The sequence below is a fragment of the Antedon mediterranea genome, chromosome 5 (assembly GCF_964355755.1).
Source record: "Antedon mediterranea chromosome 5, ecAntMedi1.1, whole genome shotgun sequence".
Taxonomy (NCBI): Eukaryota; Metazoa; Echinodermata; class Crinoidea; order Comatulida; family Antedonidae; genus Antedon; species Antedon mediterranea.
In genome coordinates, this window is record NC_092674.1 from 3,279,452 (window position 1) to 3,293,904 (window position 14,453).

The following is a 14,453-nucleotide window of genomic DNA, read 5'->3' on the forward strand; positions in this document are numbered from 1 at the left end:
AGATAGAGCTATAAAAAGAATTGCATTTGCCTTCACCCAGTGTGCTTTTTTCGGGGCTTCTCCTAGACGTACGTTCGCATTGAACTTGAACGCAAAACAAAATATCGAGTAAATGATCAAACAATCGGCGGTTCCGCACAGAGCACGCGCATCTAACATACGGCAACAAATGTTATCGTTTAAATAGTCCACGAGTCCAAGTACGATCGTTTTGCTCATTGGTAGCATGCTGCATGAGAGTGTCTTTTCCGGCCATCTAGGGGTGTCATTTAACAAAATTTGCTTCGCCTCAGGCCCCACCCCAGGGGGGGGGGATAGGTATGGGGGTGGGGGTGACCCAAATACTTAGTGTGCGAACCCCCCCTTGACAGATCCTGGCTACGGCCCTGCATACTGTATGTGGTTTACATTGGTATAAATGCACCTAATTTTTTTTAACGAAATAAATGACACTGCAAAAATGAGCAGGAATTATTATTCTGAATTTTTGACTTTTGATGTGATAGGATAGGCGTAAAGTATGACAGATCACTGAGAAACAGCAATCACTGAGCTCATCTATGCCGACTTGTTTGCTAAACTGTGATGTGTCAATCGTTAGATAAAAGTTTTGGTCCTCTCTCCATCATCTTTTTTTTTTGCAATGTATTATACCATATGGACAATTGTCTGAAATAAAAGTTGAATTGAATTGTTAGATGCCATTTGGAAATATTTTTGATGTAAAGTAGCATTCTTTCGTTGGCCTCTTTGATGTTGCATATGAGACAAGTTCGGAAAGTTTTCATTTTCATGAGTTAAGAGAATACCGTCTTTCAAACTTACTACAAACTTATCCTGCATTTGTGCAGTAGACCTACTTTCATTAGTCAGAAACTCAGATAATTCTTGTTCATTTTCGTTGCATCTAAAAAAATATACTCCATTTTTATGGTAATGGGCATTTGCTGTAAACCATCTGTATCCTTTTCCTCGATTTTCTCTACTCATTGATTTTTTAGCAAAATCCGAACCAAATCAATTCGTAAAAGACATCTCAATATAATTATTCAAGTAATTCTCAAATTAGTGACATGGACCTACAATATACTGTTCTGTACAAGACCTTTTTAGGCATCCACTTGTGGACTTTCACTTTGAAGGTCTTGGTCTCCTAATCATACAAGAAACAATGTCTGATTTAATCAATCAAAGTAGTGGGTCCAGACAAAGAAGGGGATGTAAGACCATCCACAGACAAAGAAGGGGGTATAAGACCATCACAGACAAAGAAGGGGGTATAAGACCATCCACAGACAAAGAAGGGGGTATAAGACTATCCACAGACAAAGAAGGGGGTGTAAGACTATCCACAGACAAAGAAGGGGTGTAAGACCATCCACGGACAAAGAAGGGGGTGTAAGACCATCCACAGACAAAGAAGAAAGGGGTGTAGGACCGTCCACAGACAAAGAAAGGGGTGTAAGGCCATCCACAGAGAAAGAAGGGGTGTAAGTAGGTATCCCAATGAAAGCGCACAGAGGGGTATCACTTTTGAAATATTGACGAAATTCGAAAAAGTAGTATGACTTTGATGTTAAATAAATCGTATTCAATCTTAATTAATACTTACAAAATTTATATTGTTTGAAAGTACTTGTTTTAATCTATGTATAAGTGTGTTTATAATTAAAATTAATGAATTAGTTGCCGAGAAAATGCGATTTTAAAACGGTTCTAAAATCCCGTCGAGCCGATTTCCGCGCGTTGAAAACCTCATCGGAAAATCCCCATCAGTTTTCAAAACACGATCGCACGATTACCATTGGAGCTAGCGGATTAATTTTTGTTGTATGTTATCAGGCTTTAAATGAGCTTTAATTTGATACGAAAATCGTCTTCTATAAATAGGTTTTTCGTAACGAAAAGTCAATTTTTGTGACAAAAATCCAATTTTGATTCACCGTTTATGGAAAAATATTATGGATTTTGGTATTAAATTATAGCTAAATCTACATTGAAATCGATAAAACATAGTTTACAAACGTATTGTGCATGGTAATTGTGCGAACTACATTTTAAAATGGTGCATGAGGCGTAAATCCCGTTCAAAATTTTAAAGATCCAACCATTATAATCCGGTGAATATTGTAGTGAGTAAAATATTGTACTCTAAAATACGCGCGTGTTTGTTGTGGCGTTTTCCGTTAAATACATTAATGCACCCTATCAGCGAATGGTACGTTCCATATTTTGAACACGTTGTTTAGTTTTCCTCGCTCGAGTTCGACCGACTCGACGCGAGATGTGTGACAGCAGCGATGTCGGAGATTGACATGTCCTTTTCCGTCGTAGAATATCTGGTTTTACACATTAATTTAACAACTTAAAATTGATGTAATGTGCGGAAGATTTATTATGCAAGTATACAATGCAAATGCGTTAGGTTAAAATGTACCGAAGAAATTTATTAAGCTAATTTAGCAACGTTACATTTGACTCTGTATACGGCGGTCGAAAGTCATTAACTGCGACCGAAATACTTTAACGGGAGCGACTACTGATCGCGAGTAAGCCGTGACTTGGCCTAAACTTTAGCTCCGTATTTCAATTTAATAACGTAATATACGAAAAGAAAACAATTTTTAAAATGTTATATATACTATTCAGGTAAACAATTAATTGTTTTAATTAACATTGATTATTTTAAATGAGTTTATTTTGACCCATTGTGCGTTTGCCTTAAAAAGAGCATATCTTACTTAGCAGCCCAGCTTAGATTTGGTGTCATAATCATACGGGCCTAAAATCTTGTTTTACGTATTCAAAAGTTATATATAATAGTATTTATGATTGAAATTATAAATATAAAGTATATTAAAATATTCTAATAATTATACTTACCGAAAATTAGTGTAAAAGAAAGGAAACAGTACACACCGTTTTTAACATATTTTTTCATTTTTTTTTTTTATAATTTTAAATTTCACCATTAAAAATTTTTTTTTTTTTCATATACACATCTAAAATATATTTATTAATGAAATATACACTACATTCTAACAAGTACAACAAAATTAAATGAATTAGTACAGTAGTTCAAAAGTTACAGATCATTGAAAAATTGCAGTTTTTTCATTTTTTTAGGGAATTCCAGCAAAAATGGGCGCTAAATGCTTTCCTACCACTTTGCGGACCAATAATTTAAAAAATAGGTTTCGTTGAGGCTCCAAAAAAAATAGAGTTGTACAACTCTGTGATATCTATAGGTTTAACAAAATTCAAAACATTTAACTAATTATTGTAAAAGTTATAACCTTTTAAAAATGCTTCCAATTTCAACTGCAAAAAACACCATTTTTAGGCAAAAAATCGTATATTTTTTTACCACTTTAAATAACCATAACTTTAGAACGGGTAATCGGATTTCAATCATTTAAATTGCAAAATGCTAATTACATTACATTAAGTTCTTTATGGTTAACTGAAAGAAAAAGTAAAAAAATTAATCTGAATTTTTTCATTGGGATACCTAGTGTAAGACCATCCACAGACAAAGAAGGGGTGTAAGACCATCCACAGACAAAGAAGGGGTGTAAGACCATCCACACAGAAAGAAAGGGGTGTAAGACCATCCACACACAAAAAAAGGGGTGTAATACCATCAACAGACAAAGAAAGGGGTGTAATACCATCAACAGACAAGGAAGGGGATATAAGACCGTCCACAGACAAAGAAAGCGGTGTAAGACCGTCCACAGACAAAGAAGGGGGTGTAGGACCGTCCACAGACAAAGAAGGGGGTGTAGGACCGTCCACAGACAAAGAAGGGGGTGTAAGACCACCCACTGACAAAGAAAGGGTATAGGACCACTTACAGACAAAGAAGGGGGTATAAGACCATCCACAGACAAAGAAGGTGATGTAGGACCATCCACAGACAAAGAAGGGGGTGTCGGACAATCCACAGACAAAGAAGGGGATGTAAGACCACCCACAGACAAAGAAGGGGGTGTAAGACCATCCACACACAAAAAAGGGATTATAAGACCATCTACAGACAAAGAAGGGGGTATAAGACCATCCACAGACAAAGAAGGGGGTATAAGACCATCCACAGAGAAAGAAGGAGGTTTAAGACCATCCACAGACAAAGAAGGGGTGTAAGACCATCCACAAACAAAGAAAGGGGTGTAATACCATCAACAGACAAAGAAAGGGGTTTAATACCATCAACAGACAAAAAAGGGGGTATAAGACCGTCCACAGACAAAGAAAGGGGTTCACGACCATCCACAGACAAAGAAGGGGGTATAAGACCATCCATAGACAACGAAGGGGGTGTAGGACTATCCACAGACAAAGAAGGGGGTGTAGGACCATCCACATACAAAGAAGGGAGTGTAGGACCATCCACAGACAAAGAAGGGGTGTAAGACCATCTACATACAAAGAAAGGGGTGTAAGATCATCCACAGACAAAGAAGCGGGTATAAGACCATCCACAGACAAAGAAGGGGGGTATAAGACCATCCACAGACAAAGAAGCGGGTATAAGACCATCCACAGACAAAGAAGCGGGTATAAGACTATCCACAGACAAGGAAGGGGGGTATAAGACCATCCACAGACAAAGAATGGGGTATAAGACCATCTACAGACAAAGAAGGAGGGGTAGGACCATATTACCGAGGAAGCATAGGCCTACAAAAAGAAGATGCAATCAAAATAGGCCTACCAGCCACTTGGAAAACAATAAATTGTAGAATAACTGAGGCTTGATTGTTGAAATATAAAGGGTTCTTTGTAAGGTCATTAATAATATATTGATATAAACACGATCATCATACTATTCATTTGACATTCAAATACAGTCTATCTCGAAAAGAAGCTCATACTATCACCTTTTCGAGGTTTGACGGTATTCCATAACATGTATGTTATTTCCTCTGTCAAACTATTAAAACTTTTAGCGAATCAGAAGGTGCCAACATCGTTGAACTATTAATGGTACCACCAAGCACAATAATTACCAATTTTATGTACAATATACAATTTAAGTACATTAATCATTTAATATAATTACGCCTATCAGGTCAAAGTTCAAAATTAGGTGCATTTAAGACCACCAAAAACCACATACAGTATATTCACATAATTAAAAATCAATAATTAAATGTCAAAGGTCATAAATTGTATTTCCGGTCATTTTATGTGAAAATGTTTCATTACTACAAATATAAATGTATTTATTCTGAACAAAATGACACCAAAATCGATTGAAAATGACCAGTAGTTACAGAGATATACAAATACGAGGTCAAAGGTCAAACTGAAAGAAACGTCATTTCCGGTCATTTTTGGACGAAAATTTTCATTAGAGTAAATAGAAATATATAGTTTGTGAACAATTTGAGACCAGAATTAAGTCTCTAATGTGTATAGTTGCCAAGATATGAACATTTTTTGTTTTTATGGTGGCCATTTTGAAATCAAGATGGCCGCCATACCGGACGTTGGACACTTGGCACCCCCCGATATTTTGAATCTATATACATTATAGAAACTTTGTGCCAAGTTTCATGCTTTGGTAATAAAATGCACAGCTCATGTCATTAACTGCTCTACTATAATGGTCTCTAAATAAGATGGAGTCTTTAACTGGAGGGAGCAGCTAATGGTAAAGGATAGGTGATCATCCGGGTCCGCCTTACAGCAGTCTTCAATTGGAGGGAGTCTGCTATTGTAATTATTAATTATTATTTATATTATGTATTTTGTACAGCATATGCAGCACCAATCAGTGCCGGGCAATATTGAGATGACCGTCAACATATTGACTATGGGCTACTGGCCTACGTACACACCGATGGAGGTACACCTGCCCTCAAACGTAAGTCATCTACCACTAATATAATATGTAAAAGTACGGCTTGAGCTAATATTTATTTTATTATTACACAGATGTAATTTATAGATAACTTCTTTAAAGATGTATTGTCCCCCAAAATCATGAAAAATAAAGATTAATAAAATGAGACTTTGAATAGATTATTTTGTAGCTTTAATAAAGTTAATCATTTCTGTAGAAAAAAAACTGGAAAAATCATTAACAAATTATAAAATTACAAAATAAATGCTTAATTCAACCAAAACCCCATTGGCTGGCAGCCAATTTGACTATTTTTTGCTTTATATTAAATTTTTTTAGGTAAATACTTTTTTTTCGATCCAATTTTTGGTCAAAGTGGATAACTATTTGGCATATTCAACAGAAAAATTGTTAAGAATTAATGTTTCAGGGGGACGACAATACATCTTTAAGGTTAGCCAAACTGGTAAGACTGATCACTCTTAAAATCAAAACACTAAACGTTGCTGACAATCATTTGTTTATAATTCTATTCATGTATTTAATAGCAATGTTTTTAGATCTCTGTAATTTCTTTGTTATGTATGTATATCAAATGTAAATTAACTAACGAAATTGAATTTGTACCTTGTTGTATAAATGACAATAAATACTATCGTATCGTATCGTACATAAGAGCATTGTATTATCTGCTATACATGCACATAGAGTATCACGGTGTGACGTCACAACGATACAGGGCGCTGCATGGTTGCTAGCCAACCAAAAAATTCGTTCAGCCCTACAGTACTATGTTGATAAACAGTGAGGATCTGTATTTATATCAAATTATGTATCTTAGCTTGATTTTTTTTTAACTTAAACTGTAGTTGAAGAATAAATAGATTGTTAAAAACAAATATTCAGTGATCTTTTGAAATTTTAGTTTGTTAGGTGATCATTTAGAATAAAATGATCACCTATTGTTATTGTATCAAATCTTTATTATTCTTCTTCTTCTTCTTCTTTCTGTACACTTTTTGTTTAACAAATATCTCAAAAAGTTAAATGTCAATGATTACCAAAATTTCACAATGTCTTTCAAATACTGTAACTTAGTCCTAATAAGGTTTTCAGCGTGATCACTCATCCGTGACAACACGTATACGCCATTTTGTGAAATCACATTATCAATCATATCTCCATAATTCATTATCACATATCTATATATATATTTACGTAAGGGCAAAATTCGGTAAATCGCGCCTTACTTCTAGAATTTTCACTCGATGGTATGTAAAGTTGGTTCGTACTTTCGGTACTGATTTTAACCGCCTGATGTAACCCTGTTTACTAATTAAATTGAGTTAGATAATTAGTTATTGACGATTAAAACGAATTTAGGTTCAAAGATTTGCCCCAAATAGGGGTGTTTTCCGATCGTGGTATACACTGTCTAATGGATGTCCATCTTGAAAAATACCTGCCAAAAAAATGCGAGGAGGCTTCGCATTTTTCTATCTCCTCCTACGATAATTGTTTTTAATAGCTGAAAACCGGTTGAACAGCTAGAGTACACCATCATAATGTTGAAGACAGGCCGATTTTCTTTAAAAAATACTATTTTGATAGATTTAATATACGATTATACAAATGTATTGATTTGCGATGAATGGAACATCCCAATCTCTCAGTCTGCCAGAGTTTGGTTTAACACAAGTACTGTAGGTAAATTTATGAGCCCTTGGTTTAACACATACCGTACGGTAGGTAAATATATGGGCCCTTTGAGAATAAACTTGCAATACTTTGACAATACTGTAAATACCTATTAACTATTTTTCATTTGAATCAAACATTTCTTACTGTGAATGTTCGTACTGTTAGATGTAATATAAAAATATATACAAATAAACTTTATTACTGAGACTGTGGATAGGCTCTACTGTTAGATATACAAATAAACTTTATACTGACAGTTCCTTCTCAACGTTTGTATTAATTAATAATTACCAAAAATATAAACGTCGTAGTGGTGTATCGTGACATGTACTTTAATATTTCAATCGATTATGACAGTGACAGTTTTAACAAAGTATTAAATCGCAAATGTTTTAGGCCTACTGTATTTAGAGGTATATTATTTATAGGCCTATAAAACATGAACAAAATATTTCGTTACTCAGTGGATAAAGAATATATTTAAAAATTGTTCCTCTTTGTACCTATCCGCTTTCCCATCCCTCAACCCTAATGTTACATAGCGAGGAGGCTTCGCATTTTCCTATCTCCTCCTACGATAATTGTTTTTAATAGCTGAAAACCGGTTGAACAGCTAGAGTACACCATCATAATGTTGAAGACAGGCCGATTTTCTTTAAAAAATACTATTTTGATAGATTGCTAGAGTACACCATCATAATGTTGAAGACAGGCCGATTTTCTTTAAAAAATACTATTTTGATAGATTTAATATACGATTATACAAATGTATTGATTTGCGATGAATGGAACATCCAGTTTGGTTTAACACAAGTACTGTAGGTAAATTTATGAGCCCTTGGTTTAACACATACGGTAGGTAAATATATGGGCCCTTTGAGAATAAACTTGCAATAGGTTCGGAAAATGTTAAAAACCAATTTCTATTATTTGAATCGGTAAACAGTTTCCATTTATTATACATTGATAATGAAACATGAAATATTCCTATTTATGTCCCTCGAGGTTCATTACAATTTATATTTAGTAGTCCCACGGACTTCATCTTAGCCACTCCCCCGAGTGCTAAGGCCAAATTTATGATACCCTACTTTCTATGTAAGTTTAGTTACAGTTAGTTCTTGACGATAATACAACGAATTTAGGTTACACCCTTCGGCCGCGAAAACGTTTCTGTACAAATATGATACCGATTGGCTTTATTTCATTCAACAGCGACCATAATCTTGCCAATTACAGGATAGATAAACTATTTTATTATTGATGTGCTTATAAATTAAGACTCATGTAAACAGCTTGATTACATCATTTTACAGACAAACAAAACTTTTTTAAACCTACTGTTTCAATAACTGAGTATAATACTGTATACGTTTTCATAAGTAAGTGCATATACATTTTCGTGTTTTCATTGACGAGATTGTAATAGTAACTTCAGTAACTATTACAGTACTTATTTATTATACGACACAAGACAATTGTATCTGACAGGTACGTACATTATTCTAAAAAATAAGTCTAGATAGATCCCTTAGGCGTCATAAATCACAGGCCAACAAATCAGTACTCATGACAGAAATTCGACCCAGTTTGGTTCACACAAATGTTTACAGGAAGTTCAACACCACAACCGATGATTTGCCCTAAATATTTAGGTAGACTACAGTTTAATTTTTCACTGAATAGGAGCTTGAATTTCCGATTTCCATTTCGCAGAATGTCTAGGTCTATTTATTTAGTTTGGTTCTTATAATATATAAATACAATCAACTTTATTACTGCGGTTCCATCACCACCACCACGTGCCGCCGCCCAATTCCCGTACATACATTTCCATTTCTCCCTAATTTCTTTAATCCACATAAATTAATTGTCCTTTATGGAATCCAGTATTGGTTTTGTTGTCTCTATTTCTGAATACCCCAATTAGGGGGACACTTCCGTTTTTGTTTAGTGTCCCAAAAAAGTCCCCGTCCGTGGATTCTACTGTATTCGAGAACCATCTGTGAGCACCCCTAGATGGTACGCGAGCGAAGCGAGCGTGCCATCTAGTTAATGAAATTCACTACATGTAAACTTCAGGTCAAGGTAAAAAATATTAGCAAATAAAAACCTGCGAGTTTCAAGGTCATGCGCATGAAATCGCGCGTTAAAATTTTAAAAAGCTCAAAATTAGGTTTTGATCAATTTAGAGTATGAATTAGGCCATTTGCGTGTTTCAAAAAATTACTGCGCAAAAACACGTTTTTGCGCACGCGATTCGTAAAAAGCGTAAAAAATTAAATTTGATGTATAAATCACAATCTACTCACAATCCTTAGTATATTCACCAAATTTGAGTCCATTTCCACTTAAAATAGTGCTCTATGAGCACATTACAAATGACAAAATGCACACATTAATTGTACAAAAGTGCTAAAAATGGTAAAAAATAAGGCCTTTTTAAAATGAAAATAACTCTTCAGAATGCACGATGACCCCTAAGTTTTTTAACTTATTCGGGAAGCCATTGAGTTGTAGATATAAATGTATATACACATTAGACGTACAAAATGGTATTACGTCATCAAATGGCCACTTCAATTTAAAAATTAGGATTTTTTTCCGTTTTGTGTAGGTTATCACATTCAATAGAGCGCATCTCCGCTTTTTGAGCTCGATTTTCGCGCAAATTTCAGTTTGTGCTTGCTTAATTATTTATCTTTCTCATGTGTTGTCAGTGTTTTCATTTTGATGACGTCATTACACGTAAAACCTTGAATAACGTAGGTCGTGTAATTTCACCTTCGCCGTAAATTGAATATCTTACAGCTCTTCAGAATTGAACGTTACCTTGATGATTATAATTTATTATGAAAGCTGATGAAATGTAGATATGAATTCATATAAAAACCAAGCCTTTCGGATGTTGTGACATTAAAATATGGCCAGATGAAGTTAAAAAGTAGTTGTTACATCTTTTTCGTCAAAGTTATACAAATTTCAAAGAGCGCGCACAGCGCTTCTACGTGCCAGATTTTTTTCCAATTTTTATATTTATTTGCTCAATTCATTATCTTTCGAAATTGTCATCTTTGAGTTTATTTTGATAATTCCATCATACCAAAAAATTAGAACATGATGTGGGTCCCGTAATTTCACCTATGCTACACTGTATATAGATATACAGCATATACTGTACATATTGTATATGGCATATAATAGGCACAACTCAGCGCTATAAGCGTATGCATCGTGTCATAGGATGGCGTACATCAACTTTTTACGATCGTATGTTAACGTACATGCATGTTTAAAAAGTGTTAATTTCATTAAAATGATAAAAATGATCACCTATAATTCGTCAAAGTGACGAATTAAATTCTAGTTTTTATTAAAAATGTTTTAAAATGACTACTTGAATAAGCCTATTCCAAACCATTGGTGACCTTGGAGTCACTCAGGCAGGCTGAACGCATTTTTGGTTGCGCTAGCAACCACGCAGCGCCACTTACCGTTGTGACGTCAGCATCGTGATACTCTATAAGCATCTAAGCTAAACCAATAAATAAATTAAATATTAATTATATTATTTATATATTATATTATCAAATAAATTAAACATCAGCCATGTCATTTTCCCTTTGCATTTCTAATTGCTTAAATTAATATTTCGGCTATTTACATACAATACAAGGCAACCTAATATATTGACTCAATGTTTAAATTGTTTATTCAGAAAACATAATCTTTCTCGTAATGGATTTTTAAACATATTACTTCATATTGATCCTAATATCAATTCATCTTCATCGAAATTTGCATCTGTGGATAAATGATAAATAAACTGTATATAAAAACAAAATTAAAATAATATTGAATGACTTATACTGGTAAGCATATCATAGGTTGGATAATATCTCTATGGTTGCATTTGCATAAGTTAATTATTTACACAGCATAGAGTATCCGTAGTATGTAATGGATTGTACTTTCTAACACTTAACAGAAGATAATTAGTTATCCGCTTGGTCCAAGCGGATAACTCCTTGTTATTGTATGAGATCAACATTTTTTTTCTGTATTATTAGTTATCCGCTTAGTAGCGGATAACTCCTTGTAATCGTCCTGGATCTTTTTTTTTTTCTTTATTAGTTATCCGCACTTGGCGGATAACTCCTTGTTATTGTATGGGATCAATATTTTTTTCTGTATTATTCTTCTTTCTTTCTCGCTATTTTTGTGTAGAGCGTTTCTCTAAAATGTGTAAACATAACATTTTATAACTTTGACAACATGTGGGCATTTACGTGAAGTTGTGCACCTCCTATTTTTGAATTACGTCAGAGTTGCGCAACGTGACTTACGCGCGATTTTATGATTTTTTATGATTGATCATAGATTAAAAACTAAAAGTGATTTTTAATTGACACTTTGTGAAAGTTTAATTTATATCATGCGCTCACTTTCTGTTTGAAAAAAATTGCGTGTTTTACACAAAGTTACGCGCGCACGCGCATTTAAAATTTCAAAATGCGCAAAAATAATTTCTAATCAACTTTCTACGCGTTTCATGTCATTTTAAGCATGTACAAAATTACCGCGCGCGCGAAAAATATTACGCGCACGGTGCGCATAGAGCATGAAAATCATGTTTTTTTCTCTTGAATTGTGATTTTCCAGCCTTTCCTAGTCATTTTCAAAAAGATTGACATCATTTCAAATTAAAATTACGTCATACGAACACGTTGATTTAGCCCATTTGCGCGCGTTTTAGTTGAAAAAGTTACAAAATGTTGTCAAAATTATGCCTATTTTGAATGTTTTATAGCTTCTCAGGATCAACGATTACCCCTAATTTTTTTAACTTAATATGTAAGCAGATATGGTGTAGATATGAATTCATGCAGAATTTTTACCTCACGGATGTTGTGACGTCATCATATGGCCACACGAATGTAAAATATAGAATTTTTTTGTCTTTCGTTATTGCTCATCACATTCAATGGAGCGCATCACGCTTATACGTATTTCTTTTTCTCCGAGATTTTAATATTGTCTAGGTCAATCAACTATCTTTCGCATGAGATAAAAATATTTTAATTTTTATGACGTCATCATGCCTAAAAATTTTAATTACGTGGGTCATTAATTTCATCTTTACAGTAAATTTTAATCTGTAATAGCCCGTCAAAATAAAATGTGATAATCACGATTAAAACATTTTCTGGAAGCTCTTGGATTGTAGATATGAAATCATGTGAACATTTTGCCAATCAGATGCTGTGACGTCATCATATTGCAAGTTAAATAAAAAAAGTCGTATTTTCATCTTTTGCATCATAGTTCATTATATTTAAAAGAGCGCGCATCAATATTAAACGTATTCAAATTTCTTCTACACGTTAATATGTTGTTGCTGAGATAATTTGCTTCCGAAATTGCTATCTTAGTGTTTCATCTTGATATCGTCGCCATGTTACAAATTTGAATAAATGGCGGGTCCCGTAATTTCACCTATTCTACACTGTATGTAACATGTATACAGATTATACTGTTTGCATGTATATACTATATGACACAAAATTGACAGAATTCAGCACTAACAACATATCATATTCTTCAGATCAGGTCATAATGCCATAATTTTTTCTGTGTGCAATATTCTAACGTATGACGTGCACGTGGCGTTTGTCGTGCGGATAACTAACTCGTCAAAGTGACGAGTTACATGTCTAGTATTATTCTTCTTTCTTTCTCCTCCATTTTTGTGTCTCGCGTATCTCAAAAACTTGTAAACATAACATTTCATTACTTTGTCAACATATGGGCATTTACGTGAAGTTGTGCACCTCCTATTTTGAATGACGTCAGAGTTGCGCAATGTGACTTACGTGCGATTTATGATTTTTTATGATTGATCATAGGCTAAAAACCAAGCATAATTTTATTTTGACACTTTCTGAAAATTTAAGTCATATCAAGGGCAAACTTTTTGTGGATTAAAAATGCCATGTTTTACAAGACTTTACGCGCGCACGCGCATTTCTCCTCTATTTTTGTGTCTCGCTTATATAAAAAATGTGTAAACATAACATTTCATAACTTTGTCAACATATGGGCATTCACGTGAAGTTGTGCACCTACTATTGTGAATGACGTCAGAAATGCGTAACGTGACTTACGCGTGATTTTATGAATTTCCCGTATTCAACATAGATTGAAAACCATATAACTATGTAAGTTGAAACTTAGCAAAAGTTTAATTTATATCTTGCGCTAACTTTTTGTGCACTAAAAATGGCATTTTTTAAACGAAGTTACGCGTGCACGCGCATTTAAAATTTAAAATGCGCAAAATTAATTTCTAATCAACTTTCTACGCTGATCATAAAATTTTGAGCATGTCAAAAATTCCCACAATTTTACGCGCGTGGTCCGCACGTAGCGCTAAAAACATCTGTTTTTGCGTGAATTATGTCTTTCCAGCCTTTTATAGTAATTTTATCAAATTTTAAAACAATTTAGATTTAAAATTACGTCATACGAGCACGTCGAATTATACAATTTGTGCGTGTTTTTAAAGAAAAAATTCAAAAATTCGTCAAAATTATGCCTTTTTTTAAACAATCATAGATTCTAAACTACGTGGAGAACTTTTTTTTACTTACATATTCTGGAAGGTGATGAGTTGTAGATATCGGATCATTAATCAATATGGCTAACCGGACATTGTGACGTCATCGTATGGCCACGCGAATATAAAATATAGGATTTTTGTCTCTTTCGTCATAGCTCATCACATTTAATAGAGTGCATCTCCACTTATTCGTTGTCCATTTTCACCCCGATTTTAATATATTCTAGGTCAATCAACTATCTTTGGCATGAATTAAAATTTTTTTTTAAATTTTTTTAACGT

The 14,453-nt window shown here is 34.0% G+C and overlaps 2 protein-coding genes across 2 annotated transcripts in view; both read left to right on the forward strand.

The window, feature by feature from the left end:
• LOC140049249 (MLX-interacting protein-like) overlaps nt 1-14,453 on the forward strand; it is a 149,878-nt gene that overhangs the window by 64,391 nt on the left and 71,034 nt on the right. The window lies entirely within an intron of this gene.
• Nucleotides 1-14,453, forward strand: part of LOC140049251 (cullin-4A-like) — a 67,173-nt gene that overhangs the window by 35,239 nt on the left and 17,481 nt on the right. The window contains exon 13 of the mRNA XM_072094097.1: nt 5,765-5,872. Coding sequence (XP_071950198.1) covers nt 5,765-5,872 — 108 coding nt within the window. The remainder of the gene's footprint in view (nt 1-5,764; nt 5,873-14,453) is intronic.